The sequence below is a fragment of the Alligator sinensis genome, unplaced genomic scaffold (genome assembly GCF_000455745.1).
Source record: "Alligator sinensis unplaced genomic scaffold, ASM45574v1 scaffold61_2, whole genome shotgun sequence".
NCBI lineage: Eukaryota > Metazoa > Chordata > Crocodylia > Alligatoridae > Alligator > Alligator sinensis.
The window spans coordinates 1,279,785-1,298,281 of record NW_005842108.1 but is presented as its reverse complement, the minus strand read 5'-3'; the positions used below and the strand labels follow the sequence as shown (position 1 = coordinate 1,298,281).

General features: G+C 40.6%; 1 protein-coding gene across 35 annotated transcripts in view; it reads left to right on the top strand.

Moving 5' to 3' along the window:
• Positions 1 to 10,757: 10,757 nt before the first annotated feature.
• NEB (nebulin) overlaps positions 10,758 to 18,497 on the top strand; it is a 214,835-nt gene continuing 207,095 nt past the window's right edge. For 34 of the 35 annotated variants that reach the window (XM_025205209.1, XM_025205234.1, XM_025205245.1 and 31 more), the window contains exons 1-4: positions 10,758 to 10,854; positions 11,557 to 11,650; positions 12,178 to 12,245; positions 15,946 to 15,990. In XM_025205209.1, coding sequence (XP_025060994.1) covers positions 12,213 to 12,245; positions 15,946 to 15,990 — 78 coding nt within the window. In that variant the 5' untranslated portion in view covers positions 10,758 to 10,854; positions 11,557 to 11,650; positions 12,178 to 12,212. The remainder of the gene's footprint in view (positions 10,855 to 11,556; positions 11,651 to 12,177; positions 12,246 to 15,945; positions 15,991 to 18,497) is intronic. The other variant, XM_025205210.1, reaches the window with a different exon arrangement.

Below are 18,497 nucleotides of genomic sequence, written 5' to 3'. Positions count from 1 at the left end.
GTCCAGTACTGGGCGCTGCACTTCAAAAGGGATGTGGCCAGCCTGGAGAGGGTTCAGAGGAGGGCCACCCGCTTGGTGAGAGGGCAGCAGGACAGGCCCTACGAGGAGAGACTGAAGGACCTGAACCTGTTCAGCCTCAGCAAGAGGAGGCTGAGGGGGGACCTGGTGGCTGCCTACAAACTCATCAGCGGGGATCAACAGCAAATAGGCAGAGCTCTTTCTCCCCAGCACCACCTGGGGTGACGAGGAACAATGGTCATAAGCTGATGGAGAATAGGTTTAGGTTGGAGATCAGAAGGTAATATTTTACAGTTAGGGTGGCCAAAATCTGGAACCAACTTCCCAGGGAGGTGGTCCTCGCCCCTACCTTGGGCAAATTCAAGAGGAGGTTGGACGATCACCTGTCTGGGATCTTGTGAACCCAGCATTCATTCCTGCCTGTGGCAGGGGGTCAGGGGAGATGATCTGTTCAGGTCCCTCCTGACCCTAGCTACTATGAAACTAGGTTCTCACCCATCCTGTACTTGATGCTAATGCCATGTGGTAGATGGTCATAGATGAGCATCCTGATGATCTCAAGAAAGATGGCAAACAGAACTGATGTGATCATGCAGCCCTGCTTGACACTAGTTTGAATGACAAAGGGCTCAGTAGCAGAGCCACTGCATAGGATAGAGGCAGCCATATGGTTATGAAGGTGTCTTAGGTGATAAATTTCCCTGAGTAGTCAAACTTCAATAAGATCTTCCATAGAGCCTCACAATTAACAGTTGAAGACTTTGGTCAAATCAATAAAGGTCACATACAGTTGCTGGTGTTGTTCTTGGCATTTTTCCTGGATCTGCTGGGCCACAAAAATCATCTCTCTTGATGGTCTGAAGCCGTGATGGTCTGAAATCATGGTGCCTCGTGATGGTCTGAAGCGACATTGAGACTTGGGAAGGATTTCCTCAGCAAGAGGGAGCAGTCATTTCAGCAGAATTCGAGTGAGGAGAGGAGGGCGATACCTTAATAGTTTCAACAGTCAGACTTAACTTCTTTTTTAAAAAGGTGACAATATTGGCATTCCTTAGGTCAGCAGGACTTTTCTCAGTGTTTCAGATTTTAAGAAATGTGTGGGGCTTGTTGGTCATAGTTTCCCCAACAACTCTGAAGACCTCAGCTAGTATGCCATCAGGGCCAGATGCTTTTTTGTTCTTTATCTGTCTTATTGCCTGGTGGACTTCTTCAGAGGTTGGTGGACTGGCAAGTGCTTCCCTTCCTGGGTGCTCCAGGATGGATTCAATAGTTTCATCGGTCACCATTGTGTCTCAGTTCATGAGCTTTTGGTAGTGCTTCTTCCAGTGGGTTTTGGTGCACTTGTCTTTGAGGAGGGTACTGCTATCTTCAGTTCTAAGGGGGGTGAGTTCACAAGAATTTGGTCTGTACATGGCCTTTGGCCTTGATTGGACTGAAGAACTCCCGCATGTCATGTTTGTCAACAAATTGTTGGATTTCTTTCACCTTCTCTTCCCACCATTTGTTTTTGATTTCTTGAATTTTCCTCTGGACTCCAGCTTTAAGCTGTTGAAAAATTCTCTGCTTCTGACTGCTTCTGGATGTAGGATAGTTTTGCCAGTTGCAGAAAGCTTTTCTCTTCCAATTGAGAAGGACTTTGATTTCAGCGTTGGTTTTGTCAAACCAGTCCTGATGGCGCAGGTGATAAAGCCTGTTGATTCCATGCAAGCCTCATGGATGGTATCCTTTAGAGCTTGCCAATCTTCCTTGAGACAAGTGTTATCATTTTCAGTTCTAAGATTGGCGAGTTTCTTGCTGAGATATCTTTGGAGGGCTTTGTGGTGTCTAGGCATCTGAAGGCATTTGATGTTGTACTGTTTGCGGAATGATTTGGGTTGCTTTCAATGTTTCAGTGCAACCCTAATGGACATGACTGATCTCACTAAGCAATGATTGGTCCAGCAGTCATTGGCTCCTCTCATGACATGCATGATTTGGGTGTCTTTTAGATCATGTGCTCTTACAATGACATAGTCAACGAGGTGTCTTTGTTTTGAACGGGGGTGTTGCTATGTTGTTTTGTACTTGTCACATTGACTGAAGATAGTGTTAGTAATGACAAGGTCATGCTCTGCACATTTATTGAGTAAAATGATGCCATTGGAATTGACTGTGCTCACTGCTTCCTTCTCAATGGTGCTCCTTCACATGATAAAGTCCCCAGCCAACTCTCTCTCTGAAGCCTCCAAGGAGGATGATCTTGTCCTCTTTCAGGATGGTAGTCAGGATTTCATCAAGGTCAGCATAAAACTGTTCTTTCTTGGCACTGAGTGTTGGGACACATGCACTGATGATGGTAGTAAATGGATTGTTGGTCAGTTGGAGGTGGAGAGTCATGAGGTGTTCATTAATGCCAACAGGGAATTCAGTCATTTAGCTGACAATCTGGTTTTTAATTGTCAAACCAACACCATGTATTCACCTGTCATTTTCAGGTTTCACTTTCCAGAAGAATGTGTAGCCACCCTCCTCTTTCTTGAGTTGGCATTCACCTTCATGTTTGGTTTTGCTGACAGCAGCAATATTGATGCTGTCACGAGAGCTGTTCCTGTCCATGGACTGCCACCATGGGTGGAGAGGCTTGCATGTACTGATGACTCTAAGAGCAACAGCTTTTTAGTGGCATCTTGTACTCCTGGTAGGATCAAAGGAGCATCAGGTGAAGAGCAATCCAACTCAACAGAAAGACCTCAATGGTGAAGCAGACCGATGCAAAAGGTATATTTCTCAACAGCTGTGAAGGCAGATAAAGGCTGCAGTGGAAGAGTAACCCAGTTGTCTTGGATCTCCTTGCCACTGGACACAGGTTTCTCCTTTGCCAAGATCCATGCTGTTGCTGATGTGCAATGGCCACCTCATGTAAAACAAGTAATGCTCAGGCTTCTCCCACTGGTCCAACATCTACTACAATAAGCAATACAAATGCCCATAGCTTCTACAAAGTCCTGCAGTGATGGACGAGTGATAATAGGGACAGATGGAGTGATGGCTGGGAGTCCTTAGTCACAGATCCATATGGAGGTGGTGGTTGCGTGATGGTCACTTCATGCTTGATATGGGACAGGAGTGTGATTTAGCAGCTGTGATTATGACTGAGCAGTCCTTTTTAGGATCCTCTCTGCTCATTAAGGGTGGACGAAGCGGGCAGTATTTGATTCAGATTTGGATTCAGCCCCATTTGGAAGACAGTGATTCGATTTGCTAATTTGGATCACTGTCCTGATTCGATTTGGCCGATTCTAAAGATTCAATTCTGATTCAGAGAATCAGCAATTTGGCCATAGACACAGGTTTATATGTTTTATATACGTACCTCAAGGCAGCTCGTGAACACTAAGATTGTGGGGTGGATGGAACAGCTCACAGAAGTACTTCTAGTCCACTTTTGGGTCTGCTGCAGAGTGAGTGGGGGACCCCCCCCCAGTGCCCTGTGTCCCGCAGGCTGTGGGGGGATCCTGGGTGCCCCCCCAGACCCAGGAGGCACCAGTTGCTGACCCTCCGCACACTCTGCTGCAGACCTGGAAGTGGACCGGAAGTACTTCTGGTCTACTTCCAGGTCCACTGCAGAGCGTGTGGGGGACTCCCCTCCCCACCACACTGCTCCCAAGGGATGCTCCATCTGCCCCACCATCTCAGCATTCATGAGCCACGCCTGGTACCTTGAGGTATGTAGAAAAAACATAAAGCTGTTTCTATGGCTGAATCATCAAATCTCTCTGAATTGATGCAGAGAGTTTAATAGGTCTCCTGATTCAATTTGGATTCGGCGTTTCAGCCACTGAATCAGAGTGAATCTTCTCCGAATTGAATCAGCGACTGAAGCTTCGCACAGCCCTACTGCTCACCCCACACGGGGAAGGAGATATAACATTTTCCTTAAACATAGGCTGTCTCACTTTACCTTACCTGGCTGGATAGCTGCTTCCATGGAGATCACTTTAATTGCAGATGAAACACAAAAGTGTATTTTGCATCCTGGAATGTATGAACCCTACTAGATGACTCAAACAGTGACAGACCTGTGCACAGACTCATCTTTAATACACTGATGATTCTATCATGTATGCCCAATCAGTTGAAAAGTTCCAGGTCTTTCTTGTTTGCTTCTCTGAAGCATTTGCAATGCTTGGATTCACTATCAACTTCACAAAAACTGACATACTTTACTAACCCACCCTAAACCAACCAGTTGCTCCTCCACATATTGCAATTAGAGGGCAGTCTTTGGAGAATGTTGAGTATGTCCCCCATGAAGGTATCCATCTTTCCCAAAAAGTAAACACACATGATGATATTCAACACCAGATAAAATCTGCCAGTGCTACCTTTGGACATATCTGAAACAATATTTTTGATGACTGTGACACAAGGACCGAAAACAAACTTCTGATCAACCAGGCTGTTGTCATCCCTATGGCGTTGTACAAGTCTGAATCTTGGACAGCATATTAGAAACACCTGAAAACTTTTGACTGTTGCCATCAGCAATGTCTTTGGAACATCCTCCATATCAGTTGGAAGGACAGAAGAACAAAAGCCAGTGTTCTGGCTGAAGCAAATGCCACCAACACTGAAACCATGTTTATACAGCACCAGCTGCATTGGATCGGACATGTCATGTGGATGCCTAACAAGTGGCTCTCAAAACAGGTACTATACTCCCAACTTGTTGGAGCCAAGATCTGCTAAATTGTAATCCATACTCTGAGACTGGCTGACTTTAGAGTTTTGGTCAAAATTCAAACCAAAATTGCCAAATTCTGTTGCCTTAGCTTAGACCGGGTGCGGGGGGCTGAGGGCTGCTTACTGAGTTTTGGCAAGCCATCGAGGGCCGCGTGAGAGGCAGCCAAGGGCAGATAAATACTAATTTTCTAAATTTTTTAGGGGCCCCACAGGCCAGATAGAATGGCCTGGCAGGCTGCATTTTGCCCACCCCTGGCTTAGACATTCAATGGCATGTTTTTCAGAGAGTAGTTAGTTGTGCTAGTCAGAAGTTAGGCAGAAAGCAGGGCAGTGTGGTATTTTACAGACTAATTCAGAAAGGTGGTTTTCAGAAAGAAGTAATCTCAGCCTCAGAAAAATTAAAGGGAGGCAGCAGGATCCATCTTTGATCAATTTTATTTACAGTAAAAAATCAATTGACAAAGGTTCTGTAAGTGGAATGTGTGTTTGTTCCTAAGAAGTTTAGGAACTGACGTAGTTATCAATTTTAATAGTCTACTTGGTTTCATATGTGTTATGAGCTTACTAAAGGTTTTGTGTCTGCAGACAGATTAGGCCTGAGCTAGTATTAGGAACTGAAGAAGCAAACCTGATCAGGCTAACTAATGCACCAAGCTCTTCAAAGATGTTTTTCGTTTGACTCATTGACCCTGCTCATTTGTTTATATACATTTTCCAATAAAAAGGAGGTTATTTCCTGATAGAAAATAATAAATACACTCAGTGTACAACAAGGAACCCTTTGGCACACTTCAAAATCAAGAAATTTGTTTGACAAAGTTTTATTTTCATTTTATGGAAGAATTACTGGCTTACAAGCAACAATCCACAGTAACAGTAGCTCCTGTGACTCATAACGGCTCTTGCGATGCATTGTGTCATGGTTCATATCTAGGCAAAGAACAGGACCAGCAGTACATTTCCAGGTGATGATAGCACAAAGCTAAAAATGAGAAGCCATAAGTCAGAAGTTAAATGCCTATAACCAACAAAGAAGTACTATGATTTTTTTTAAAAGTGAAGCGTGGTATTACTTGTATATTTACAGGTCATCAGTGACATTGCTAATGACTCAAGAACAGTTCTGCTAGATACAGGATGTGTTTTGATGTAATCATCTGAAGGATCCTCATATCTTAAATTCTTTAAGGTACAAATTCTACAGACTAAACAGGGACTGTAAAATATCCCCAGTTCAATAAAGTGCACTGTGCAGGAGGAAAGGGTCAGGGAAAAACCAGAAAGAGGTTAGTTGTTCTGTAGCTAGATATACCCACCTGCCCAAACTTCTTAGAGATGGCTGAAGTAGAAGCATACAAGGAGGCCATTTATTTACTTGGTCCTGCACTGGGATACAAGGTCTAATTTTCGAAGTTGCTGATCACCTGCAGTTCCTACTGGCTTCAGTGAAATTTGTGGGTCCTCAGCACTTAATTGAAAATCTGGCCAAAAGCAAATGTCCTTATCACTTATAATTGATATATGTTAAAAAGTGTGGTGCTCGCTCCTTCCTTTGACAGTTCCCACTATGAAAAGGTAGGATTGATATTTGAATTTCCATGCATGGAAGCTGGTGGAGAGAAGAAAAGGGTGAAAAGGGAACAGGATGCTGAAAGATTAAAAAAACCAAACCCAAAGCATTGGAATGAATAAAAAGTTAATTAAACCAAGTTATCTTGTAGTAACATGTGGCTGCTCAGGTCCATTAGAACAGTGTATTTAGAAGGTCCAGTGACTACATCAGTGTGTCACGTGTAGCCCACCTGAAATCAAAGTATACACCACTATATATGCACACACAGCCACTGACTATGTATGAAAAGATCAAGGATCAGGGAGACTGGAATATTGTCCTGCACATCAGATTGCCTGGGTAACTTTTAATCATTTAAGCAAAGACTTGGGTGCAAGGAGAGATTAAATAAGTTCTCAGGTTTAATATGCTGTTTTCTAGGACGTGTGTCCTCCTTGTAGTCTTGCAGTTTAATGCAGATTCCTTGTGTGAAGACTAAGTCTTTTGATGTGGGGTCTGACTTAGATCTATAAGGAGTCAGCTGCTTATAACATAATATACCAGTATACAAGTGATGCCAACTTAAGCAAGTGGTGAATCAGGACAGTATGTAACAAGGTTGATATGCAAGTACTAATGAGTATAACTAATGGAAAATGCAAATGTTTCTCCAAAGTAAACAGCTATAGTGCCTTATTGAAGTTGTATTTAAGTTGTGTTTATGGCTTTAATCTCCATATTGTCTAGGCCAGCATTTCTCCACCCTCGGGTCATGACCCAAAAGTGGGCCACACGAATCTATGAAAGGGTCACGAACAAACCTTAGAAATGTATCAACAAACTTATAAAATGGATTCTCCTGTAAAAAACAAAAATGTAGGAAACCGTGGCTTTTTCCTTGTAGGCTAGCAGAGTTCCAGCCTGCTTGGGGCTCCCCATGTCCCCACCCCCACACACTATGGGGCTGGGGCCTGGGGGTGGGGGGCAAATGGGTCACGAGTGAGGGGCATTGGGTTGGGACTGACCACTGATGTTTACAAATGAGTCCTAGTACAAAAAAGATTGAGAACCACTGGTCTAGGCTTCAGGGTCAAACAAAGGAGTCCCATTATGCACTGTGGCAGATCATGCAGATGGCAGACCAGGGTGCATTATATTTGGTGTAACAAGGCTAGAAAGTGGGAGAGAATAGGTGTGTGAGGCACCCACATTATAACTCCCAGGAAGCACCAGCAGCTGACTCAGGTTAATGTTGAACTGACCCAAAATGATACATTTTGTTTAGATGTTGCAAATGGAAAAAAATATCAGCAAAATGGACAGGAAACATTTTGGTTTTGCGTAAAATATATTTTTGGCTGAAATACACATGCTGATAGTAAATTCCTAGCCAGTTCATTTATACTAAAAGGCTGAAGCTTAACTATGCCTTTATTTCTGTGCTGCGTCTCCTGCCCTGCCCTCCCCCAAAGCAGCCAAACTTGGAATCTGGCATGGTAGTGCCAGAATGTGTCTGTGGGGTGGAAATAGGGTGTTCTTTCATATCGTGCATGATAGGCTTAATCAAAACCCAAGGGACGGAATCGCTTGATACAGCGTTAAGGCTCAGTTGCATCTGATTCTCTGCTGCCATTTATCTGATATCTGTGCCAGTAAGTTCGAAAGTATTTTAAAATCTCTTTTCACAACTATCAGTAATTACACCAGCAGTAGTCCAATGTGCAGCCATGTATTTCTTACCTCCAGAGGGGTGGCTATTGCTTGATCAGTGGCATTCGTTGATTCTTAGCACTTCTTTTAAAAAGAGCAGGTTCAAGGAAAAAATTATTTTCAACTTTGAAAGTTTATGAAACAAGTCATTTAAATGCTAAGCAGTATATTCCTTTGTTTGAGTCCATTCTTTCTCCAGTCTGTCTGTTTACCCCACTGTCAAACATTTGCATACTTATGCACTGTTGATACAGCAGTATCAGCTCAAGCCATGTACCTTAACCTGTATCAGACGTGCCATGCTGCCATATGAATGCAAAGTCTTCCTTCTTCATTTGGACATCTGTCTCCTGCAGATGTGGATTGTCCTCCCCAGAAGAATAAAATTGATACCTCAGAGCCACCGACACAAGAAAGGACACATATCTTGATAATGAAGAAGGTATATATGGTCCAAAAGGAACATTAACTGCTTCGTGCACGTCCTCTACTCTATTCTACATTCTGCAAAGGCATGTTGCAGTTGCTGTTGGTCCAGCCTGATTTTTGCTGTTTTGACAAGTGAATGAAACAAAACATCACCACCATCTCAGTGGTAAACTTTCACAGTTAAAGATGAAATATCAAAAATGTCCAAGCAAACGTGCTGAATTCTGAGCAACATAGATTGGTTTTAGTCCTACATGAAAATCATTGGAAATTCAGTGGTTTTTCACTATTTTAATTACGAACCAGGCAGAGATGATCCTGGCAGAGGTTCACGTCAAAATTTGAGGCTTGAGCAATGATCCCTCTAAGGAGTAGCAGTCTGTGAGCGCGCCGCCTCGGTCCGTGAGCGCGCCACCTCAGTCCGGCGTGGGACACTTACTGAGGGGGGCTGAGGGCTGGGGGTGGGAGGCTGGGCTTGGGGGCTGGAGGTTAGGGGGCTGGGGCCTGGGGCCTCGGGGAGCAAGGAAGCATGTGGCGTCAGGGCTGGGGAGTGGAGCACTTCCCCGGAGCCGGCGGAGACTGTGGAGCAGTTCCCCGGAGCCAGCAGAGCCTGTGCCAGCCCCCAGCACCAGCCTCCATCCGTGCCTTGCCTCACCTCGGGGAGGGGCCTCAGCCTGCCCCAAGTGAAGCTCCGCCGCCTTCGGGGAACTGCTTTGCTCTCTAGCCCATATGCCATGTGCCTCGTCACTCCCCGAGGCGACGTGGGGGAGCAGAGCAGTTCCCCAGAGCCAATGGAGCCCGTGCCAGGCCCCGCTCCCGCCTCACCTCAGAGCTTACCTTAAGCTCCTCTCCTGGTGCGCAGCCTTGAAAAGGCTGTGCGTGGCCAGACTTTTAGTTGTGTGCGGCCGCGCATGCGCGCACCTTAGAGGGAGCCTTGGGCTTCAGTGGTGAAATTAACAGAAATGTAAACCATGAATATCAAAGAACGTAGTTGCACTCAGTCCACTGTAGACTGCAACAACTCTTCTTTATAACCTTCAAATTATCATCAGAAGGTGAGCACTATATCCTAGACAAATTCCAACATAACTGACTCCATTTTGGCTCCTTCAGTTCCCCTGATAATCTTAATCAGATAATGCATACTTTGCATCTTGTCCTAAAACATGTGCTGTTAAAGAGTTTCCATGAATTACATCACAAATTTCTGCATTTCACTGGCAGACAGCAGTTCCTATAGCTCACATATAATTTTGTTCATATTATCTTCCATCATGTAATATGCTAAGAAGCAGTGTCATGGAATTTAAAGATGATGCACTACTAAACTGAGAGCTGAAGAATACCTTTCTTGGAGAAAGAAATTATTCAGAGAGATCTAGAGAGAAATAAGCATAGAAAATGACACACAAATACTGAGTTAATGTTGTTGTAAATACACTGTGGAGTTGGTAGATTCAACCTCATTTCACAGGACCAAGACATTACCTTTGCAACCTTGTTCCAGGCTAGATAATCGGGACAAGGAAATAAAGTTCATTTTCTTATCAGAACATTGATATGTCTTGCCTTTATTACAGACATGTTCATGGGTCATGTCACAATTGTGTTGCCATTTTTCAGCACTCGTGCTACAAAAACCAAGAACTACCTATAGACATCAGTTAAGCTGAAAGTGGAAGGAGTCCAAAGGAGCAGAAAAATATGATGAAGGAGTTAGAAGGACAGACTGATGGAGCAAACAGATAAAGAACTGAAAATATATAGTTTTGCAAAAGGAGGGATCACATGGTAGCCATCTACAAGTCTCTCAAAGCTGTAAACAATTTGGTGGCAATGGATTACTGAGATGGGATAAGGGTTAAACATCTGAGTTACAGGAACTAAGGAAAAAAGTTTAAGATAACTGTTAAAAATGTTTTCTTGAGAGAAAGTTCTGTTGGATGGAAAAGACAGAATCACACTCCTTGTGATTCCATCTTTAAATGTAGACTGATTAAAAAACTAGGGGAATCCTGCACTGAGACTGGACTCAATTTATTTCTTGATTTTTCCATGGTTATCTGTTCATCAAAATTGCCCAGTTATTATCTTCTGCCTGAATTGTATTTCTAAGATTCGTATATGTCTGAATTAAAAATACTAATGTAGTCAGGAAAATTCTGATCTGTTTTGGATTAGTCAAAGGCCGCAAAATGATTAGCTCCCTTTTTCTTTGTGGATCTGATGAACAGGTGGTCTTCAGAAGGGTCAGTAGGTATATTTAGAAAATCTGAAACTTGATCATGTCAAAATCTGATTGGTTGACTTGACCACATGATAATTTAGGAGCTGATGCATCAGGCTTGCTCTTGCCCAGCGTTTTTCAGGAGGGAAGACTAGGAGAGGCTTTGCTGCTAAAGAAATTTATTTAAACATTGCTGGTAAGCACATTTTATTTAATCTGATTTAATTTTATGGAGCAGATCTCAAGCTGTTTTTGATTCTGTTGCTTTTTGAGGGTTCTACTCAATCTTTAGCCATGAAAGTCACTAGTCTTTCTGTCTGAGTAAGGAGAGCTAAGTGGTTGCAAATGTAAATAAAAATCCTTGGATCTATGACCGGAGGATATAAAATGTAGGGCTTGGGTATATGTTCCTTGTGCTTACTGTTTCTGGGATTTTTGCTTAGGACTTTGGCCTACATGCTGACAAGTTACTCTACATGTGAATTATTTTTTATCAGTTAGTCTTTCGGGTTAACAAAATAGTTTTCTTCTCACTTTTTTCTAACATATTGGAACTAAAAAGGGACAGTATTTTTTGTTCCTATATTTAACCTGCAGTACTGGGCTCCACTTGCCTCAGAAGGAATTGCAGCTTAGCTAGCTAAACAAAACCAGCCAATCGCTCTGTAGTATTAGCTTACATGGCAAATATCTTTGGACTAGGAAACAGCTGTTCTAAACCTTCATCAACTACCAACATTAGAAACAGGGCTGTGTTTCTCTGTTGGCAAAACTCTAACTTTGACAGGACTTATAGCAAAATCATTCCATTAATTAATTAATTAATTAATTGGAAGTTGACAGTAATAGCTCTTACTTCCCATTTTGACCCAAACTATATGGATTTCGTGTTTTTCAGGTTTGAAGAAAAAAACGAAAAAAAACACAGAAGCTAAAAACGGAGAACCCATATAAGCTAATGGGAAGAGGGAAATTAACTTCATTAACATAAGGTTATTTAAAATCAGTATTGTAATTTTTTTCTAAATCATATCATTTGCATGGCATATTAATAGTTGTACTGGAACTTACAAATAAAATTCCCATTCAAACAATAGTTGAAATAATGAACTATGTAACCTTAGAGAAAGAGAAGATGCTTCAGATGTCTGTTCTAAAGGAAAAAGCAAGACACATTTCACATCACTAGTTCTGATCAGAACTCATTCTTTTATACATTTATTTTAGCATTGCATTTATATGTTAATATATTTGGCTAAAATTATAATTGATATTAATCTACAGACTAATGCAGTAATTTCTTATTCTAAAATAAGATGAAGTAAAATTGTTAGATTATAACTATTTTTTTTTAGTTACATATTAAAGGGCTGCTCTTCGTTGGCCTATAAAACAATATGGTAGTAGTACTAATTATTATACCAAGACACAAACGATGGACTTGACTAAGAGTGTTTAATAACAAATAAAGCTTTGAGCTAATTGTTCATATTTATTTTTTCATTTGTTATATGACCAGTGAGTCAGTAGCAGACAGAGGAAAATTCTGCAAAAATGGAAGAAGAAGAATATGAGGAAGTAGTAGAGGTAAGAGGAAAATCTTCTAAAAAGGTTGATCTTGATTATTTATAGAGATCAGAATATGCTACCTGCTTTCGTCAAGTCTGTGTAAATGTAGGTTCTGTCAAATAAAGGGAAAAGTGGAAATGCTGCAGAACCAATACTTCTATTGTTCTAGTCCAGATTTGTGGCTACTGGATTTGTGTAGTCCTGAACACAGTGGCCGTGCCCTTTTGCCTCCCAGCCTTTCCCCCTATGCTCTAGTTCAGTGAATTTCAACCAGGGGTACTTTGGGATGTTTTGGGATCCTTTCAAAGGTGTCATGAGTTGTCATGCTATGTTAGCAGAGTTCAATGTACAAACATGATTCACAAGATAAACCCAGATATTTCACGTAGGAATCCAGACTATTACAAACATTTGTCTTTCTGAGTTCCTTGCAACAGAAAACAATTCTATATCATCTGTGAAAAAGATCTGGCATTTTTTAAGGGGTGCCATGAGTCTAGCCTTGAGACTAAAAAGGCTGAGAATTGCTGCTTTAGTCGGTGTCAAATGCAACAGCTGTGGGATCCTTCCCCTACCATCCACTGCAGTTCAGAAATATAGCAGCTTTGCAGCCCTTGTCTACAAATAGGCAATACAGTACGGGTATTCCTACAGTGCAGATCTGGGGATAGATGAATCTGGGATGTAAACCCGCTGAAATCAATGTTGTTATATCATGGATGAGTTTGACACCCCCCACCAGTCAATTAAGCTCACAGTTATGTACCTCTGTATGTGGCCTTACTGGTCTGATTTAGATTCCCGAGTATCTAAGGAAATCCATGTATGAATGTCAGTGAAAAAATTACTTTGTTATAAATATTTTGCTATAGTAATAACTAGAGTGTCCTTGGTTATTAAATTATGACTGCTCCACCAGAAAGTGTAAGAGCAGTTAGAAGGGGCGTGTAGTGCCCTACACGGAGGGAAAAATCTGTCAATTTAGGACCCAGTCATGCAACTCTCATCCCCATAAGAAAACCTGTGGACTGCTCATTTGGCGAGGGATTGCAGGATTGAGTGTCTAGGTTCTAGTAGCCAGAAATAAAATAATGTGCCAGTTCAGTTAGTTACATACGTTATCTGCCTTAGGAAATGTTGTCACTGGTACAATCCCCCTAAATATCTTCATATAAAAAGAAATATTTTTTCAAATTCTTAGGATTTACTGTATTATCTGCGACTGTCCTTATACTTACTGATATTCCTATCTGCTGTAACTGTGCCATTGGCTGTATTGTGTTAATACCTACTTTCATATGAATATTCTTTCCCTTAGCTTACTCTATGTTTCATTTTGGAGGAGCTGGCTTCTTTTTCATTTGATGTCATTTTTTGGAATCATGTACCGCGGATTTGTGTGCCTAGGCAGCTCCATTTTTTCCCCTTCTTGTTTTTTTCCTCTTTTGTTAAATGTGCTGTATGCCACATCTCTAGAACAGCTTCAGATGGTTCTGCTCTGTTAGCTCCCTTCTGATATATTCATAGGGGATAAGTTATAAATAAAACAGTAACAATGGCATCTGGTAGCATTCTGAAGCAGCTCAGCCCTTTTCAAAATCATAAAAAGAAGCACCCTAGATTCCTATGAATCATGTCTTTTAAACCTATGTCAGAGATCTTTGTTCAAAGAAAAAATAAATTTATGGTTTAGGAATAGAAGCTTCAGAATATGCCAGGCATTTCATTTAAGGAAACTTGGCCTTTTGTCTGCGGAGGTAATCTGTAGGATTACATTAGTCTACACTGGATAGCATAATAATTTGTGATTTGCAAGGAATGCAGCTAATTATAAAACCAGATAACATTTCCCTGCTGATATTTTTGAAGAGTCAGAAACACAACAATGGTAGTAAACAGAGATTACACCTGAATAACATCAACTATTAAGATGCATTCAGAGGTAGAAAGGTCTAGTAATGTGAAAACATGGGAACGTTGAGATGAATCAATGAGGTCATGAAGTCAGTGTGTATAAATCTAAGGTATGTATGGATGGTTTAATTCTGGAATTAAGTGGCATTTACTTCCTATAGCTTAATCCTCCTGGAGAATCAATACCTTTAGGCAAATTGTCTGAATTTTTGAGTGTCCCTGTGTAGATTAGCCTATAATGACTGATACTGATCTTCCCAGATACTTCTGTGTGGTTACTGTTGGTACAGGTTGACTCTAGAAAGTGATGATTGTAATTTGTGCTTATAAAGATATGAATTGGAAGATATGAATTGCTCAGTATTATTTGGTATAAATGTTTTGACTTTGAAAAAATGTTGGTGTTCTCCTTTTGATTAAATAAGGGCATGTTGTATTTAACAAGTGTAAAGAAAAGGGGTGGGGAGTAGAATTCTGTAAAGTTAACAATGCTTTTGCAATCTGGCATGAAAGAAAAAAGAATAAGTGGGACAACATTTGTAACGTTATTCTTCAGAGAACACAAGGATTTGCCTGATGAAGGGGGAAATTAAGTTCTTTACATTAACATAATGCATCTCCAATATATAAAGAATATGGGAAATCTGAATCAAAGTTAATTCATGAATAGGTGAATTGGAGGGATGCATGACAAATATTATAGGTTAAGGGCTTGACCCATTTAAATCAATGATAGTACAGAAGTGCAAGTGTGACTGCTTAATTTAACATAGTGAAAGAGCAGTTATTGATAATTCATTGTTCACCTGGGAGAAACCATGGCGTGGGATTACTCAGGGCTCTGTTGTGAGTTTGATACTATTCTATTTAATACTTTCATTAATGGGTTGAATGATGAAATAAAAAATGCATTTTTAAAATTTTTGATTTGCCTTAATCTAGGAGGGACTGCAGGCAATTCATAAGAGAAACGGTCTAAAATTAAATTCAGTAAAGAGCATACTACTGTACTTAGGAAGGAGAAATCAAATTTATAAATGCAAAATTAGGAATAATTGGCGGGAAAGATCTGGGAGTTACAGTGGATGACAAACGGAATGAGTCAACAGTGTGATGCTATTGTAAAAAAAGGCAGCATCATTCTGGGATGCATTAATAAAAACGTTAGAGCTAAAATACAGGACACACTTATTTTCTTCTACTTGACAGTGATGAGTCCTTACCTGGAGTACTAAGACAAATATAGACAGTCTAGGGGCAAGTACAAAAAATGATAAGCGTTTAGAAAACATGACTTATGAGGGAATGTTGAAAGAACTGGTTTTGTTTAGTGTGGGGAAAAAGGGACAGAGAAGGGATGTAACAATCTTCAAATACATGAAAGGCTGCTAGAAAGAGATGAATGATATTCTTTTTCTCTGGGTCCACTAAGTGTAGATCAGGAAATAATTAATGTAATTGAAGGAATGTGGAATTTATGTTTGATTTTAGAGAGAAACCCCATCTCCAAACATCCTAGGGATCGTTAAGATGTAGAATTGGTACCTAGGAAGAAAGGGAATGCCTTTTACTGTAGGTTTTAAGAACAAGTTGGACAAATATCTGTCTGGGGTGGCAATAAAATGCTTACCATTATTAGCATAAATGGGAAACTCAGAGCTCTGTCAGGAGTGTAAAAGAGTCCCCTGCACTTACAAATTACAGCTATATCCCAGGCAGCAGGGCTGTTAGTTCAAAGACAAAATAGTTATTTTACAGTGTTGTGTGGTTTTGTGAAATGATAAAGTTTGTCCTTTATTCATAGTACTACATTGAAGAGACAATTGAGGAGGAGGGCGAACCAATGGAGGTAAAGGCCTCTGTGAAATTGCATGTGAATCAAATAATAATTTAATAACTCAAAGTACCAAGTGCATGGACCATTTTGTGTGTTTTGAGGGTTGTTTCATGGTTCTGACTGCATAAATATGAGATGGAGGAGTGGGAGATGATTTCTTGTTGTTTTGTTATGGTTGTTTTTCCTCCCTTCCTTCTCATGTCCCTGTGAATTTGCAGAATTTCTGGAATCTGATGGGACTGTGCCTGGAATTCTGTTATGGCCTGGAATTTGCAACCTCTGGGCTGTCAACTGTGCGCCTTAGTACCCATGCCCCCTCAGCCGCCTGTTTTCCCTTTAATATCATAACCCATAGGCTCACATGCTATTATAGGTTACTCATTACATATAGTCAAGAACAGACTTCATAGCCAATAAAAAAAAATCAACTCATATTGATTTAGAAAGGCCACAGGGCTTATAATAATCAAATCTCTATTCTGTAATGATATTTTTTTCTGGGAGAAATGTAAATCTGATATATCAGATACAGAATACTGCTTGCCTATTGCAACACTACCTTCCTTGAGTCTGATTTGACGAATTAAAAAAACCCCACACCCACTGACTTCATGGGGACTCATGGCATGATAAAGTTGTCTTTGGGAGAGAGAGTGCTGAATTACTAGTCAGTAAAAATTTCTATTTTATCAAAGGGCATTTTACCAAAGCAGGGAAAATTTTGAAACAGGTCCCTTTGTTTAGAAGGAAACACTCTCACCCCAAAATTGAAATTGTTAGAGTATGCTTTGCCATAATCTCATGTCATGAGAAATGTTTTACCTTAAAAAAGGTAAGAATTGTAAAATCTTTATGAATAGCTTTGTTAGACATACAAATTATTGAATTAATTAGTGATGCTACATCGGGTGTTCAGAGATAGGGGAAAACATGGAAACAGTTCTTTTTAATGAGAATGGCATCTTACAAACTGAATACAAACAGAAATGGTGTGTATGAACATAAAAGATTGCAGAAGGAGTCTTTCTGTACTTCAGAATAGATTGAAGTAAATACAAAGTAGATAATGGATAGATATACTGAATGTATGCATGAATATACATATCCATACTTTCAATATGCAGGGAACAAGAAGTAACAGGTAATATTTGTCAGATTATTGTTACCATATGCACACTTTTCAGAATCTCAAGTGCTATTTAATGCTAAGAAACATGCTATTAATGATGTATCATGTATTAGAAATGAATGGATACAGAGCAACTTGTTGCAGAACTGGAGTGAATAATAATGTATTGTTAGAGTTTTAGGGTATATACAGATGTTACATTTAGATCGACCTGACTAGAGTTAGATTGATTTAAATGCTCATCTGTGGAGATCTTCAGGGGGTTTAAATGGGGCCAAAAATGGTGGATCTGATCTAAACTAGTTCACCTAAGTGGGTGAACTAACTTAGACTGAGATCAGGTTAACCCAATCCAGTAAACATCTGCACACATTTGGAGCACAGCCCTGGGGCTGGAAAAGCCCAACTGCTCACCCCGCCCTTGGGGCTGTGCTCTTCCTGCCCCCTGACCCTGACTGGGCTATTTTTACCCTCCTGACTTCCCAACCTTGAACGGACAATCCCCTCTGTGGACCCACCAACCCCACCCCCACAAACCGGCCATCCAGCCTGATCCTGCCAAACTCCCCCTCAGACCTGCTTGCACCCATAATTCCACCCTCCTCTCTCCCTTACTCCAAGTTACTTACACACAGTTCTCCACATGGCTCTTTTGGCACTGGTGAATGTCTGTACACTCCACTCCTGGTCTGCAATCATGTGGTGAACATTTATATGCACCCTTAGTGAACACAGAATAAACAAAGCTTGTGAAAGATACATACCGCTAACAATTTTTTGTTTAGGTAAGAATGAATATATTTAATAGTGTGTATGTATCACATTAATGCAAATAAACTGAAAACTAAGCTTCATTCATTTTTGAAGGCCCCTATTTTAAAAAAATCTATTATGAACCAAGATGTGATATTTACTTATTCATGTAGTTATGAGGCAATTTTATTTTTGTCATGTATAATTACGACTTCTGTGAGTGCTTTGATTAGAAACTTAGGTGCATTAAAATGATTGCCTAGAGCATGAATGAGAACTTAAATCATTAAATAGGGGCATGTTTCCAGCTCTTTGCATGGATATTTGTTGGTCTAAAGGCATAGGCAACAGTTTTGTCTGCCAACTCTTTCCATTGCTTTCCTTTGTATATCAAATATGCCTCTTCCATGATTATCATCTGATTGTCCACATCAGAAAATGTACCTTTGTAGAAAAACTGGATTCTGAGCAATATCTGTGCATTAGGCAGCAAGTGCTTTACTTATTGCAAAGATATGAAGGGTTTTATTAGTTACATCTTGCTGTCTCAATTTCTTTACTATTTTGGGGCTAAAAACCCTTTGAAGGGTCATACATGCCTTTGATCTACTGTCACAACTCCCAGTGACATCAGCAG